The following is a 16253-nucleotide window of genomic DNA, read 5'->3' as shown; positions in this document are numbered from 1 at the left end:
TGAATGGGAGTTGGTGTGGGGGGAGTTTGGGACTGAAATTAGATACACGTCACTAAAGGAATATTTCACCAGGTAAACTTACTCAATACCCACACTTGGCACATACAAACACGACCGTTAATTATTTGAGTCAGAACCAAAGGAACATAGTCAAATTGAAGTGGAGCACCATGACAATTCTGTTAATTTAGATCACGAATCCCACTTTTGAGAGAGGAACAAAAAAAGATTCCAGGACCAAATCATAAAGCTTGTTTGCCTAGGCCGCCCATACTCACCAAATAATTGCTCACTCCTCCATTTAATTTTGTCAGTGTAGACCCAGCATATGGGTTTCTGTTTTCAATCCATTTTCTGCCTTTTGCTTCATTTGCATTTGTTATCATTTCCAACAAAACAGGACAACAAGCAATAAATAGATGGAAATGGCCAAGATAAAAGCATTCTTGGAATTGGAAATTAGTAACTAAAATAATTATGGAAAGATACGTATCTCCAAAACAAACCACTTGGAGAATGAGTAATGTGTGGAGTGTCCTCTTAACTACCACTTCACCATACTTCAGATAAGCATTAGCTTCCCTGGCTGCTAAACAAATAAATACAGATACTTCCAATGCCACAGATCAGGACAGCTATGGAACCACCATCACAAACTAATCACTCTTTGCTTGATGCTTGGACATATGCGATGCTACAAAAGCGACATCTCCTAATGGCCTTTCAATCTTCATAAATCTCACTTACATTAAACACTTCTCTGTAATGCTTTTTAAATAGGCATTTTTATTTGGAACATTTCGTTTGACAATATGAAAGCCTCAGAGAAGCAGAAACACATCAAAACCAACAAGAAAAAACCTTCAGTAAGGCTGTGAACGCCCACGGAGAATCCATTTGCCAATTAAAAAAAAAAAGACTTTTAAAAGGTGGACTGGTTTCAGCAAAGACTAATTTCATATTGTGCAAATGTCAAGTTCCTGTTTGAAAACCGATTGTACCAATAATGAGATGGGACAGTCAGTACTAATGCTTAGATTACTGAATTTTGGAGCAGAAATCAGCATTCATTCGTTCAATTTACTGAGCACCTATTGCATGGTGAACAATGTACTAGATGCTAGGAGAGTACAATAGAAGTAAAAGACAGAGACCTCACCCTTTGTGGAACTTACATTCCAGTGCCAGTTTTATTAGGGAACTAGGCAAACTAATAGACCTCTCTGTTGCTGCTTCTCAGTATCTAGTCCTTGTTTATGGGGAACAATCTAAACCTAAATGAATACTTCCCTCAGGATGAAATGAATGACAGGAGAAAAATGCTTTTTTAAAATTTGAAATATCTGGTGGATATAGATCTAGAGGGCTTGATTTAGCTGGATAATATGCCATTGGGGATCCAACTTTTTTTTTAAGGTATTTGTTAAGTGCTTACTCTGTGTCGAGCACTGTTCTAAGTGCAGGGATAGATAAAAGTTTATTGGGTTGGACCCACAGTCCCCGCCCCATATGGGGCTCACAGTCTAAATTGGACTGTGGGTTGTTCCCACAGTCCAAATCACAGTTTCTTGAAGTGGAATATAGAGATGATGATCGCTGCTCATGGGAATGCTGGTTAAATGAATTAGACTTTGGGATGAAAACAACAAAGGCAAGTCCCCAAAGCCTTGGGTGAGACTCACCTACAAGGGACAAATAATTCTTTGGTGAATGCCTAATATCTTACAGAGCCCTGCATTCAGTTCCGGCTCAGGTGGGCATACAGGTTGGCTAAATTGGCTGCTAAAAATGTGAGCTTCAGTTGATTAATGACAATAATAATATGGTGTTTGTTAAGTACTTACTATGTGCCAAGCACTGTTTTAAGCACTGGGGTGGATACAAGCAAATCGGGTTGGACTCAGTCCCTGTTCTAAATGGGGCTCATAGTCTTGATCCCCATTTCACAGATGAGGTAACTGAGGCACAGAAAAATGAAGTGACTTGCTAGCACTCGACTCATTGAAATGGTGGGGAGGGAACACTTATTACGTGTCAAGAACTGTACTAAGTGCTGGAGATCAAATACAGTCCCTGTCCCATATGGAACTCACAGACTAAGGTGGCGAGAGGACAGGTATTAAATTCCATTTTACAAATGAGGCCCAGAGAAGTTAAGTGACTTGTTCAGGGTCACCTTGCTGAAAAGTGGCATAACTGGGAGAAGAACCCAGTCCCTCTGAGTCCCAGGCCCAATCTCTTTCCACTAGGCCATGCTGCTTGTCCATGAACAAATGCCTTTCGGCTTTGTCTAGGGAAAAATGGTTTAAGGAGGGGAATGACAAGCCAGGGAAAAATGTCCATCCCTAAACCTCCCCAAGTCTGGTCCAAGCTCAGAATTCAGCAGGGCTCCACACTGACCCCACATGCTCTCCTAAGGGAATCATGCCTAACTCAGCTCACACATGGGGTCTCTCACAATAAGAACCACCCTGTGATAGCTTTGGGCTCCCTCACTCCCCATGGCAAGCTCCCAACTTGCAACCTCTAGATTGTAAACTCATGGTGGGTATGGAATATATCTATTATATTGTACTCTCCCAAGCACTTACTACAATGTTCTGCACACAGTAAGTGCTCAATAAATATGATTGCCTGACTGCAGAACCCTGAGACTTGCTGATACAAGGATTCTGGCTGGGCATATGATCAAACATTTGGTGAGCCAGAGAATGTTCACCCAGGCCAGTACTTTCTCAAATGTAGCAGGCTGAATTAGGTCTGGGTCAGGCATGACCTGACCTTACTCAAAAAATTGAGGCGGGAGATGAGGGGCAGCTTTGCTCAGCAGCTCTTACAGAGAGACAACTGTTTTCACCAGAGCTACATCAAGAGAAATAAGCTCTGTAAATTCACTGTATTCAAACTTGACCCAACACAATTTAGGAGCACCAGGATACTATAAATTGAACACTGAGTTCCTCTCCAGGGGTGCCCAGGGTGCCTATTCCAAAGAGGGTATGAATCAGTGTTCAGCAGAAGAAGAATAGGGAATACTTCATGACTTAAGTAGTAGGTTAGAAGGGAACAGATATGTTCTTTTCTAGGCATGGTGTAGGGTAGTATGTGATTGAACTGTGTCATGTGCATCCAAGGACACGATATATCATTTGGGAAAGTGCTCCAGGGTAAATGAATGGAGACTCAGAGAACATCATATACATATATACATACCCAACCCCACCCCATTCTTATCCTTTATATTTAAAGAAGCCATGAAATTTGGCTATGGGTGGGTGTATGACTGAAAACACTAATGCAGAACTTACAGTCCTGGGTTACCTTGTGCACAGAAAAAAGGATGTCCCTTCTTGAATTGACTGTACTGTGTAGCTGTGCTGTGGTGAGCATAGCTACAATGCTTGTAGACAGACTTCATTTTAGAACTTCATTGTTTGGGATCATGTCCTGCCACTTGGCATTTAGTATGGCCCCAGAGAGACCTTGATTGAACTGTTCAAGGAGTTGGATGTTGTGTCTCTGTGTCATCAGCAATTCTGCTATTAGCGCAGCCACTAGGTGAGATGTTTCCCCATTATAGTTTGAAGAACTGCACTGGGGAGCCTGAGAAAGTAATGGTGCAGTGAATCCACATTTGAACTAGGTGTTGGATTGCTTCAAAATAAACATAAAGGGGAGGTTGAGGGAGATTCCTTTTAACTCTGTAGCTCCTAAGGGTGGATTTCTGTGATCTTGGGATCATGGGATGAGAGGGACAAACCTCAGTGATTAAAAGTTATTAGCCTTGAATTTCTGTGACGGGCAGCAAGGCCAATCACTTGGCAATGTTAGACTATATTCCAGGAGTGAGGCGATTTGGAAATCAACTATGGAGGATCACCTTTACTGAGGCACGTATTAGCAGACAACGGTTATTTCTGAACTGTTAAAGTGGAGTTAGTTTTCCCCCATATGTGTGTTTCCTGCACTGGTGCAGTGGTTTATCTGTAGAACCAAGGGATTGCAAGGTCTGGGGAATGGCCTGAATTCAGTTACCTCTCTCAGGCTTGGTGCTACAATGGCCCAAACTGGCTTTATGGTCCTGGAACCTGTGTGGGATGTCTGGCTCGAGTTTTTGCATCTTTGCAGTCAGTGTGTGCGTGGACTTGGATCCTTATTGTGCAGATTGGGGCTGGGTTTTCCATCATCTGAATGAGAGCTGGGCGTGGCTGAGGTCCTCATGGGGCAAATGGGGATAGGGTGTTTCTGCCACTCAAGCACAAGCCAGGGTTCCTGAGACACAAGTTGAGGCTGGAATGAGCTGGGGTCAGAGTGCGAGAGGTACAGCAGGAGCTTGGCTCCTGTGGTGATGGGGCTTATGTGATTCTGTGAGTGATGCGATCTGGCAAGGGTGAGGCAGGTAGGCGGCAGCTAGATAGATGGCTCTGGAGTGAGAGGGGAAGGGCCCTACTCACATCTGGACCCACTGCCTGCTGAGAACTGGAAGGCAGGTTCTCCTCCTCCTTTTGTACTTTTACTTCCTCTTCTTTCCCTTCTTTCTCTACTCTTCCTTCCTTTTCCATCCCCTTACACTTTCACTCGCTTCCCTAGTCCTTTTCCCTCCACTTCTTCCTTCCAAATCCCTCAAGATTAAGATTCTGCCCCCTCCAAGCTCCACCTCTAAGTGTGCCCCTTCTCTCAAAATTAAAGTTTGGGAACCCTGGTCTACTCAACCTATGCTGTCTATCAGGTTCTGTGAATATTACAGCTTTGCATCTATTGTTTCCATCTATTGTCATATATATAGGCAGGGTCAAAGAGGGGAGAGTTAATGTGCCTAATAAAGCAATTCTGCTGCCAATTGATCAATTTTTCTCAACATTTTTCATTTGTCAGAGGACTAAGACTCGTCGCTGCAGGGTGATATATATTCTGAGGATAAACATCCAATAAAATAAAAAATAGAATCATAAGGTATGGTTTAAATAAAGCAACATGGAAGCTTAAAATAAACAAGGAGCTACATTTTAAATGAACCAACTCTGATAGAAAACCAACTACTGAAGCACTAGAAAGTGAAGTGTTAACACACTAAATAAATGCTAATAACAGACAATGGTCTGTGGATAAGTTAATTAGTGGAGCCAGCTTGTGTTTAATTATTTCACTTGACCTGGTGCAGATTTATAAAATAATCTGTTCCAAGAGGAAAAGGGGGCATCAGAGTATGTGATGTACTGAAGGGAAACACTAAATTGTTTTATGCTAGGTGGATGCTACTATGACGGGAGTTGGATTGATACACCCTTCCCCAGTGTAAAACAAGCTCAGATGGAAAAAAAAGAACCTCAGAGATTATGCTAAGGACCCAGTGAGCTTTCCATTCTGATACTTAATAGCTTCCCCCTCCCCTTTCCCCCTTTCAGTTGGGAGTTTGCTACTGAATAATGAATAAACCATCCCACTGTTGTTAATGTGGTGGAATACTTGAATAATTGGAAAAAATATAACTGGAGGTGTCCAGAAACTCAACAGACTGTAAGATTTTTGTGGGCAGGGAATGTGTCTGTTATATTGTTGTGTTGTACTCTCCCAAGCACTTAGTACAGAGCTCTGCATAGCCCCACAATCACTTATGTACATATCTGTAATTTATTTATATTAATGTCTGTCTCCCCGGCTCTAGATTGAAAGCTTCTTGTGGGCAGGGAATGTGTCTGTTGATTGTTGCATTGTACTCTCCCAAGTGCTTAGTACGGTGCTCTGTACACATTAAGCACTCAATAAATACGAATGAATGAATAGTAAGCATGCAATAAATATGATTGATTGAATAGTGGTGCAGAAATCAAAAAGTCAGTGACAATTCTGGCTGCTTCAAAACTATCAAGCAAAAGGACAGGTAGAGAAGGAAGACGGCAATGGACAAACCAACCTATCAAAGTGTGCAGAAAGTACTGGTGTGGAGCTTCTACTTCTCAATTTCATCTGTGGTGGGGAAGGAGACTAACCTGCCTTTCTGCCCCGGAGCAAACACCGCTTTGTTCTCTTCCTGATCGGCTCTGCTCCTTCTTTGCCAAGGATGGGCCCCCGAAGTGTGGGGACTGGGGTAAGTTGCTGAAATACTATACCCTATGGATGACAATCAATCAATCAATACTCTCCATTGAGTAATTTACTCTTGTGCATGTCATTGGACTCAGGGTTTGGGAGAGTACAATAACATTAGTAGATACGATCCTACTCTGGAAGGAGCTCAGACACAAGCTGGGGAGAAAAGCACAAAAATAAATTGTAGGTAGGGGGAAGTGACCGAGTTGAAAGACTGGTAGGTAAGTGCCACATGGAGGGGAAACCCTTAAGGGAGGGTACTATACTGCTTAGATGAGTGGGAGTGGGGAGGAAATAGGGTGGGGATATGAGAGATTAATCAGTGTTTCCCTGGCAGCAAGCTGGAAGTGTATGCATACATACAAGGGATGCGACCATACACTGTAAAGTCCAATACTGGTTTGGCAGAAGGTGCCCAGTGATAGGCAAGCCTCCCAAATACCAAGAGTTCCAGATTTGAGAACATGCTTTCCATGCCTCCTATGAGAAATGAACTATTGATCATGAATAGGACTTTCCCGCCACATCAGCATGCATGAATAAATTCTTGCTGTCAGTAGCATCCTCTTCAAACAAAAAGGACAACTATATTATAGCTGGTTTACTTTGTATATATACAAAACACTCTCTCTCTTAAACACCTTTAAACAAGCCGAAAGATAAAATGTCAGAAGGACTTAAACTGTGCTGCTGGGCAAGGTCTGTTGTCTGACTCAGTTCTCACTCTCTCCCTTTGGACACAGCTCTTTCCTCTGACTTTAAATCTGTTTTTCTATTAGTATTTTTCTGTAATGTTTTCTTCCTAAAGTCATTAACACTATTAGTAGCCTGTGTATTTAGAGAGATTCAGAATAAATTTTTCAGTGGGCTGCAGCTTATGTTCTCTTGCAGTTTGAAGTTACCCAGAATTACCAAGTGCTCTTGTATCACCTAGGCAAGGGTTGCCAACAATTTAATGATAAGAAGCACAATCTGACAAATGGTTAGAAGCCTTTGGGCCCTCCTCTAGACTCTTAGTTCACTGTGTTCAGGGAACATGTCTAGCATCTCTATTATACTGTACTTGCCCAAGCTCTGTACACAGTAAGCACTCGATAAATACAATTGACTGATTTATCCTCCCTCCCTATCTCTCCACCTGACCAGAAGGAGACAGCGGCTCATAGACCACTCTATATGGCCAGGAAATGTCTCATTGCAGCCATATTGGACTCAATTATCTCTACTAGTTGTACACAGGGCAATCAAAGATGTTCACACCTCAAAATGGTGGGAAGACACTGGGAGGTCAGTTCCCTCAGTGGTGAATGGTTATTTAATCCATCCCCTTCCTTTAGGGTTCAAACCATCGCTACCCCTTCAAGTTGAGCACGGGTAAATTAGAAATCTCTGAGCACACTCAACATCTCTCATAACGCCTTCTAATGTTTTCAGATTCTCTGTGGCCTTTCAAGGGAGGCGCAGTGACTTTTCTAAGATGCTGAGTGGGGTTAATGAATTGAGTTCTCTTCAATGATCAGCTGAAATGCTAATAATAATTTTTGGATAAAGGTCATTTCTGCCAGTAATGGAAAAAGCAAGTACATCTTGAAGGGATGGAAAAAGAAATAATTCTTTCATTCACCTTAGAAAAACAAGCTAGAATCCACAGTAAATTTCAGGTTTGTGGAGAAACTTGCAGCTAATCAGCTTTCTTTGACAGGAGATGCTTCTGTAATATGGGGAGGCTTTACAGTTGAACTGAATAATTTAACCAATTTGATATTTAAGTAAGCATATACTGACATAGTCACACATACACCCAGGATATTTTCATTTCAGTTACAAGGACTTGCTGAATGAAAGTCACCAGAAGTAATCTTTAGATGGGGAAAGAATTCTTTTTCGAATAAGGCAACAGTATTCTGTGCACTATTCTTATTTAAAGGAAAGGGCTCTTTGATAGGTGATGGAAAGCACGGCTCAGATTTGATGGGGCATGTCATAAGATGACAAGCCCTTACCAACTTCATGTCAGTTACTGCTGCTCCACTGAGATGGCTAATTCTGGGGGAGAAAATACAAAACGGTAACTCATGCAATGCAGCCAAGCGAGTTAAATGTCACTTTCCCCTCCTTCATTGTCCTTTTTCAATATATACAACTCCTGATCTGTATAGATTTGCTCATGTATAACTTGTAACATGTCAAGACCCTTCTAGATCAATCTACAACAGATGTCACCATAGCCCTTCTTGAAGAGGAGAGCGGATGGCACAGGCAGAGAAAGTTGATCAGTCACTCTTTAATGAGGTGGAGAGGGTCTCAATCAAAATGGCTTCCTCATCCTCAAATGCTTGTGTTCTCGGCCCTTAAATCTGCATTTCCTACAGCTGCCCAGGCTACAATCTCCTCACCACAGTGGACAGGATGAGAGTCATTCAGAGATACACTGGATTTCTTTGTTTATTCTAGGAGGCTCTTAAAAGCTGGGTTTTCCCAGAAAAGTGGCAGTGTTTACCTTCAGAATCTCCCTAATCCTGGGAGACTAGGGGAGCAAAAAGTCGGACATATTTTAGTACCAATAGAGGAAGGAAAAGTTGCCAATCTCAGGTATTGACAGGCCCGCTTTAATCTTTAAGTTGGTTGGCCAAAAGAAACTGACAATGCCCTGTGCTCAATCAACTGTATTTAGTGAGTACTTTCTGTGTGCAAAGCACTGTACTAAGTGCTTGGGAGACTAAAATATGGTAGGCATATTCCCTTCCCACAGTGAACTTACAGTCTACAGGGGGAGACAGATATTAATGTAAATAAATAATTTATAGAGCTATACAAAGTGCTCAGAAAACTAAAGTGTGTTCACCCGAGTTGAGATTTTTGCATTTTTAAACAAGCTACAGGGGAAAAGAGAGCTCCCATCATTTTGGGGGTAAAAAAAAATAACTCCAACACAGGCACTCACTGGATGTTGCTTTGTGGATTCCTTATCATGAAGACAAATAAACTCAGAAGTGCCTTTTCCTTTAGCAAAAATCAACAAGTTGATCCTGGTTTCTCGTTGAGTGCTGGGTAGCTGAAATGCTTATTATCTCAAATAAGTCTGGATGACATTTGAGATGTCTGGACACTTATTGGCTTGCTGGCAGGGTACAGAATCAGACTTTTCTCTTCTCTCCTTCCTATCTGTATTCTTATGCTTTAAGTCCAGGTTCATAAAATATTTAGCAGCAGCTCTCCTCAGAGGCTGGTATTGACTGTGTTGTCGACCTGGTGAAAGTTTACCAGGCTTCTGAGATGGATATTTTACCACCAGAGAAATCAGTGAGTCCTAGGAGTGGAAATACCAAGTCTGGTCAGCACACTTGGCTTCAGATGAGAAGGTTGGTTTTGCTCTGGCTGCAGAGAGGCATCAGGGGTTGAGAGAGCAAGAGCTGACTGCTGTGTAGTGTCGGTCATTTCCCTAATGGCAAAGGGAGAAGCCCAGCATATTAAAAATAAAGACTGCTGTTCAGAAGATGGAGATCCTCACTGCAGTTTCTGAGTTGCATGTTCCGGGAAAGAAACCATTCTAACTTACCCTTCTCTCTCCCCTTCTCTCCCACCCCACATATATTTCATGGGCAAAGCGAGGAGCTCCCAGATGCACACACCAAGAAATTAAGCAGAAAAGCCCGTTAAATAGGAGCTATCAGTTGTCACCTGTGCAAATTGCAGCCTAGCCTGTAAAATCGTCTGGCTTTCTCCCTCGCTTACAACTCAGCCAGCTCCCATTTTACGGCCTTTCTTGCTAAGCCTCATATTCCACGCTACAATCAATGTCTGATTTTTTTCCCCCTACTCAAAGTATATTCTCCAACAATCCTCTTAAATCTGCTTGACTCTTGCCAACTTCAGAAAAGCTGTTTGATTTTAACCTTTTCCTGCAAGCTGGCTGTTTCAATGTGGCTTTGAAGTTTGGGTTCTTTAAATTGAAAATCCCAATCATTTCTCTTCTTTCCCCAATCACTGGGACCTATGCGCCTTTGTTCCACCTTTAGCTTTTTTTTCCACCTTCATGCGAAGAGCAGCTTAAATCAAACTTTGGCTAGCTGGTCTTCTTTAATAATTTTTTATTTTTTTATAAAATGCAGTCCAATTATCTTTATCTTCCTTAGGGATCCATTCAATTAGGCAAAGTCACAATGAGTCGATGGACATAGAGCTTTGTAGCCATATTTACATCCAGATTAATGGAATCCAGGTAAGATAACTTTAAAGCCATCAATATTTTAATACTTTTGCTTTTCATTTTTCAACCTTCAATGTCAGACACATTCTAAGAGGCAGGCAGCCCTAGAAGTTGAGTCTCATATTTCAGTCTCTTGGAATCAGAATTTCTGTTTGGTGGTAAAAGATCAAAATGAACCGAATAACGAGATCTCATAAAGTTTCTTGCTCTGCAATTACGTCAGATGAGTCAAAAAGATGATTGCAGAGCGATGGTGCTTACCTAGTGTAACCCGGTTGGTCACCTACTCTGTTTCACGAGGCCAATCAATACACATGAATGATGCGCTGTCACCATTCATTAGTCTGTCTCGAGCTGAAAGTGAATGTGGAATTGCAAATACTGAAGGGCAACCTTGTCTGAAATGGATGGTCATAGTCTAATGGGTAAGCCTACTCTAACATTCCTCCCAGCACACCCAGGAGCAAGCAAGGTCCCCAAATGCCTTCTGACACCTGCTCATAAAATTGGCCCCTGTCCTTCTCCTCTGTAGCAACCCTGTCCTTGGGTGCAGAAGGAGCACTCTGACAACTCACTGCAGAGGCATCCTCGCACATCTGAACTCACAAAAACAAGGTTTAGGGCTTTGCGCTACTACAGATATCTTTTCAGAGACTTTTGAAAATGCCACTGGCTCTAGGTTAGTTATCGGGCATCTTCAGAGCAGCTACAGAATCTGCCAATCCCTTCCTGATGTCCATCCACACCAACAAAATTCACCGTTCTTCGGGTCTCTCGGGCAGGTCGGGTAAGGATTACGGTGAGATTTTCAAAAAATAAAAACCAAAAACCCATGCATCGGCAGGTTTTTCCACGACAGATGTGGAATCGTCAATGCAACTGTTTCTGATGTCCACACTCTCAATTAAGAGCTTTGTCAGCAAACAGAGACTCAAAAAAATTATTGCCAAGGAAGCTGCACTGATTCTGACAAACTGGTTCTGAGCTTTTGTCCTTTGATGGGGAAAGATATCTATTCTCCTGACCTTTGTTCATCCTTTCCATAGCTGGGGAAGTATGGATGTGTTTGGCACAATGTTTGGCACATAAATTGCTAAGAATAAAGATAATAGAAATTTAAAAACACAATTGAGGCTGTGGTTAAGCATTTACTATGTTACAAGTATTCTACTAAGCACTGAGGTAAATATACTATCTGCAAACTGGACTCAATGACCCATGTGGGATTCACAATATAAGGGGAGGGACAATGGGTATTTAGTCCTCATTTTATAAATAAGGAAACTGAGGTATAGATATCAATCAATGGTATTTATTTAGCATTTAATATGTACAGAGCACTGTACCAACTGAGAGAGAGAGTAGTTTAGTGACTTGCCTAAGGTCTCATAGCAGTCAAGTGGCAGACCCAGGATTAGAACCCAGGTCCGCTGGCCCTCAAACCGTGATCCTTCCATTAGGCCACACTATTTCTGGTGCTTAACAAATACCATAACCAACCTCAGAAAAGCTCCCTTTGAATCTTGTTCTTAGATTTTTGAAAAGGAAAAAACAGTACGTTTCTGTCCCTGTCAATATTGCTATGGGCACCCTGTCTTTTTTTGTCAGATTTTGCACAAAGCCAATCTCACTGGGCATTCTTGCTTTTCTTTTCCTGCCCTAGCTAGTTCTTATGTTCTCCTTTCTATTTTGGCAACAGCCCTCTCACTCTAACCCTAACTCTGATTTCTTCTTTCTCCTTTCTCTACTCCTGAGCTAGGCAGCCCAGAGAGAGGTTCAGCCCCATGCCACCTCAAATCCTTCTGCTTTGGAATGGATTCCAATGTCTCTCTGGCATCAGACCCTCTTGGGGCTTGCCACCAGCCTCTTGTCAGTATTTCTGCAGAGTTTCATGCTTTCATGGTGGTCCCTTTCAGGCCTTAAGGATCTCATTATCCAGCCTGAACCCTCTTTCACTACCCATCTGGAATTGGGTGACCTCAGTGCAGCCTTGAAGCTAAGGTGAGGAAGACTGATATTCAAATAGACTGAGAAACCATCTCTGAACTGTTCAGATACCAACGCTCCACGTCTCCCTGCAAACCAGTAATCTCGACAGATTTTAGGGTCTCAAGAAGGGAAACCAGTAGTGACTGAATGAAATCAGTAGTAACTCTCCACAACCTAATGGCAGACCCCACCAATTACGAGCTTCCCTACCACGACCTGACAATAGAGGTCTCTTCCCTACTCCGTTCCTCCCCACTCGCCTGTGAGCCCAAGGCCACTGGGAAAAAAACATGGTGGATTCTGTCACCCACTTAGGCCAGGCAAGCCATTACCAATGGTCCGTTCAGATCTTCTTTCTAGACAGAAAATGTATCGAGTCCTAGACTTCTGACTCAAGCTCCTGGGGGCACAGAAGGAACAGCAGAGAGGAAAGCGGTTGGCCTCCACCATCTTCTAGGCATGTCACTTACTTTGCCCTGATTCCCACTGCTCCTCATCATCATGCATCTTTGAGGCATTTGAAGGGCAAGTGGAAGAGTAGTGGCTGTCTGATGATTGAGTTAGTTATCAGGAGCACATATTTGCTGGTCCACTTCCAGGCAGATAGTGATGGATATTTTGTTCCAGTCCTAACACATTTGCAACAAGAGCACCACATAATGGCCACCAAATGTTCCTGTACTGGGCTAGGGGAGAATGAGGGAGTGGGGAGGAAAGGGAGTCCATTCTCTCTTTCTCATTTTAACTCACTTCTTCTAGACCCTGCCACCCCCTCTCAAGGGTCCCAATGTGCATTGACACAGCTGGAAGCAGAAAAAAATGGCTCATAATGTCCCAACTGGAAATAGAAGCCAACCACTGAGAGGACCAATGAAGGATTTCCAGGGAACTTGGGAGTTTTCCAAAATCTCTCCAGCCCTTTTTGGATAATTAATTATGGGGAATTGGGGCGCTGTCCTATAGTCTATTTTAAAAGTACATAAGATGATTGAGAGGGTTGCCAAAAAGCCAAGGGGCAGTGAAACAATAGAAATGGGCCAAAGGAATCTAGGGGATATAGCATCTTGAAGAGCAATATAATTTACCTGTGATTCCCTGGAAATGTTAGGAAAGGTATTTGACACAATTCAAAATGAAAAGTGTGAATAAGGGTTCTTTTCCACTTTAGCACTCAGAATTCACTCCTGGGAAAGGGCAGGAACACAGGAAAGATGCTAGTCTGCAACCTCCCCATGCCCCATCCCCCCCCAAGAGAGCTTAATGAAGCCAAAACCCAAAGAGGAGAGCCTGGGACGTTTTGACAACTGGCTATCTAAAACGCCTGGAAGCAGAACTTCGCTTTTTTACCTCACCAGATGTTCACGCTGCTGAACACAGCATGCTGGATATTCTGGCACTTCTTGTTCTATTAGACTTGCTACAAGAAAGCAACATTTTTAAAAGACAGATGTTGTTGCCTATCAGCAGCCCAGCTCTCAATTTATTCTTTTGCTTCACCACTACCCCCTCAAATCCCCTAGAGACCCGTTTCTCAGAGGCATCTGTAGATTTAACAAACCCAGAGAAAAGTCAGGGTAAAACCAAGAGCCTTGTGTCGGGAAGCAGCTGTTTCAGCGTGAGCAAACAAACAAGACAGCCACAGACCACAGTGTTTGCTTTGTTATGCGACAGGCATTTTCATGGGGTCGTGGACGTCAAGTGATTTATCCGGGGTAAATTATTTTGACGATTATCATCAGTCTTTCTCAGGCCCACAGCAAACATGCCTGCCAGACTGAATGGAGTGGCCGAGTCGGGAGGCTGAAAACTCCTGTTTGGTTTTCCAGCCTGTGGTAAAGGCAGCTTCAGGCATCTGCTTGGACTATAGAGAATTGCAGGTGACCAATACAGCCCCAGTGGCCGTGAAGTTCTGGAATGTGAAAAGTCTGATTGTCCACAGTACAATGATGTGGCAATGAGCCTGGGGAAGTCACAAATGCTATGTGGGAAAATTCATTCCCAGAAGGAGAGGGAAAATCACTTTTTTTTAAAATTTAATGGCCTATAGCCCAGGCCGGAAATGAGCCTACATGGGCCAAATGAATCTACCTTATTGCATTTGGATAATGAGCACCACTGGGAATTGAAGAGGACCTAATGGATTTGGTTTCAAAATGGAAAGACTACGTATCTCCGAAAGCCTGTACGTTCCCTTGGCCCAGGTCCATCAGTGGCATCTCTCAGTCTTCAAAGGATTACCCTGAAAAGCTGCCTGTGGTGGGCATATCTCCAGGGAGAAGACACACTCAGACAAGCCCCTGACTGCGCTGCCCTGGGTGAGTCCTTCCCAGCTAGCCCTGGAAAGTGTTGTCTGTCATAGGGTGCCCTGGACCCCAGTGTGAATCCTGGCTATATTCACCAACGGACATTTCTCCTTCGCTGCTTTATGCTCAATCTCAAGGGTCACTAAACAAATCAATTGTCTATCGTTAATAATGGTTCTGGATAATTGTGATTCCCTATTTAATCCCACATTCCCCAGATTAATGGTCCTTTAAAATCTGGGGTATTCTCTAATATCCAGGGATATATTTACCCTGGAGACAAGACCTGAATCACTCTGGATGTATCTTTTTCAGCAGCATGCCTTCCCTGCTCCCAGTTGCTAGAGTTAATCTGGCTATGGTTTAAGTAAACTGATGGAAATTTACAGACACTTTCTATTGCGGGGGACTAAGTACATGTGCCTGGTGGTAAAAATACTACACACTTATCTTTTATATTTTCTCCCCAGGAAGCTCAGTATATTACTTTAAGGCAGGACAATGTAGGCACACCAGGATCCATTTTTCTGATTATTTCAAAATTGTGTAGCAAAAGTTATGCAGAATAAAGTGAGGTTGGGAACGCTACACATGGAACTACAGGTTGCTGATGTGAAAACACAAATTACGAAAGGGGATTGGGTTTTTCTTACAACTGGAACATTTTCCTGGGAGAGGTTATCATTTCTGGAGTCAAATTAACACTGCAGTTGAGAACTCTCGGTTGTAAAACAAATATCATCCACACCCGCCAATATCCTCAACCTTACCTCTCTGTCCAATCCGGCTGCTACTGTGACAATATCTCCAGTCTCACTGTTGATAGTGAACATGTTCTGCGAAGGGCTCTGCGGGGTTTGGGTCACAATGCGATATCTCACCATGCCATTGGCGGTGGTACTGTCATCGGCATCATTTGCTGTCACCGTCATCACGTAGGTCCCTGAAGAAAAATGAAAAACTGAGTCCCCAACAGTGGTATTGAAACAATCTGCACAAAGTTGCTATTGGGAAATGTGTGTCTGTTTATTGCTATATTGCACACTCCCAAGCATTTAGTACACTGCTCTGCACACAGTATGTGCTCAGTAACTATGATTGAATGAATTTCTAGGACTCGGGGGAAAATGTTTCTGACTTCCCTTCCTCTCCCTCCACCCCCCCATCACCCAGCCGCAAAGAGAAGGGAGTGGCACACAGGGTCAAAGACAATTGAGAGCTCGAGGAGGATTAGGACAAATGTGGAAAGGAGGAGGTCAATAGTGACTCTGGAGAGAGTGGCCTCAGTGGAGTTAAGGTGCAAAAGCCGGAATGTAGGGGGTCAAGGAAGGAGTTGGAGCAGAGGCCGTGGAGACAGTGGGGGCACCAAACAACCCTTTCAGAGGGTTTGGATAGTAATGGGACAAGGGAAATGGGACGATAGTTGAATGGTGCAGCAGGATCAAGAGAAGGTTTTGTTTAGAATAGGGGAGACGTGGGTGTGTTTGAAGGCAAAGGAGAAGGAGCCATCAGGACGTGAGGAGTTGAAGATGGCTTAGAGAAGAAGCATGGTTTAAGGGAAAGAGAACAGGCTTGGGAGTCAGAGGATGTGGATTCTCATCCTAGCTCCACCACTTGTCAGCTGTGTGACCTTTGGCAAGTCACTTAACTTTTCTGTGCCC

At 43.1% G+C, this 16253-nt stretch overlaps 1 protein-coding gene across 2 annotated transcripts in view; it reads right to left on the bottom strand.

Moving 5' to 3' along the window:
• CDH4 (cadherin 4) overlaps positions 1-16253 on the bottom strand; it is a 678282-nt gene that overhangs the window by 104232 nt on the left and 557797 nt on the right. For both annotated transcript variants that reach the window (XM_029071066.2, XM_029071067.2), the window contains one exon: positions 15363-15535. In XM_029071066.2, coding sequence (XP_028926899.1) covers positions 15363-15535 — 173 coding nt within the window. The remainder of the gene's footprint in view (positions 1-15362; positions 15536-16253) is intronic.

The sequence above is a fragment of the Ornithorhynchus anatinus genome, chromosome 8 (assembly GCF_004115215.2).
Source record: "Ornithorhynchus anatinus isolate Pmale09 chromosome 8, mOrnAna1.pri.v4, whole genome shotgun sequence".
In the NCBI taxonomy this organism is placed as follows: domain Eukaryota; kingdom Metazoa; phylum Chordata; class Mammalia; order Monotremata; family Ornithorhynchidae; genus Ornithorhynchus; species Ornithorhynchus anatinus.
The sequence above is the reverse complement of the archived record's forward strand: the minus strand, read 5'-3'. Positions and strand labels throughout refer to the sequence as shown.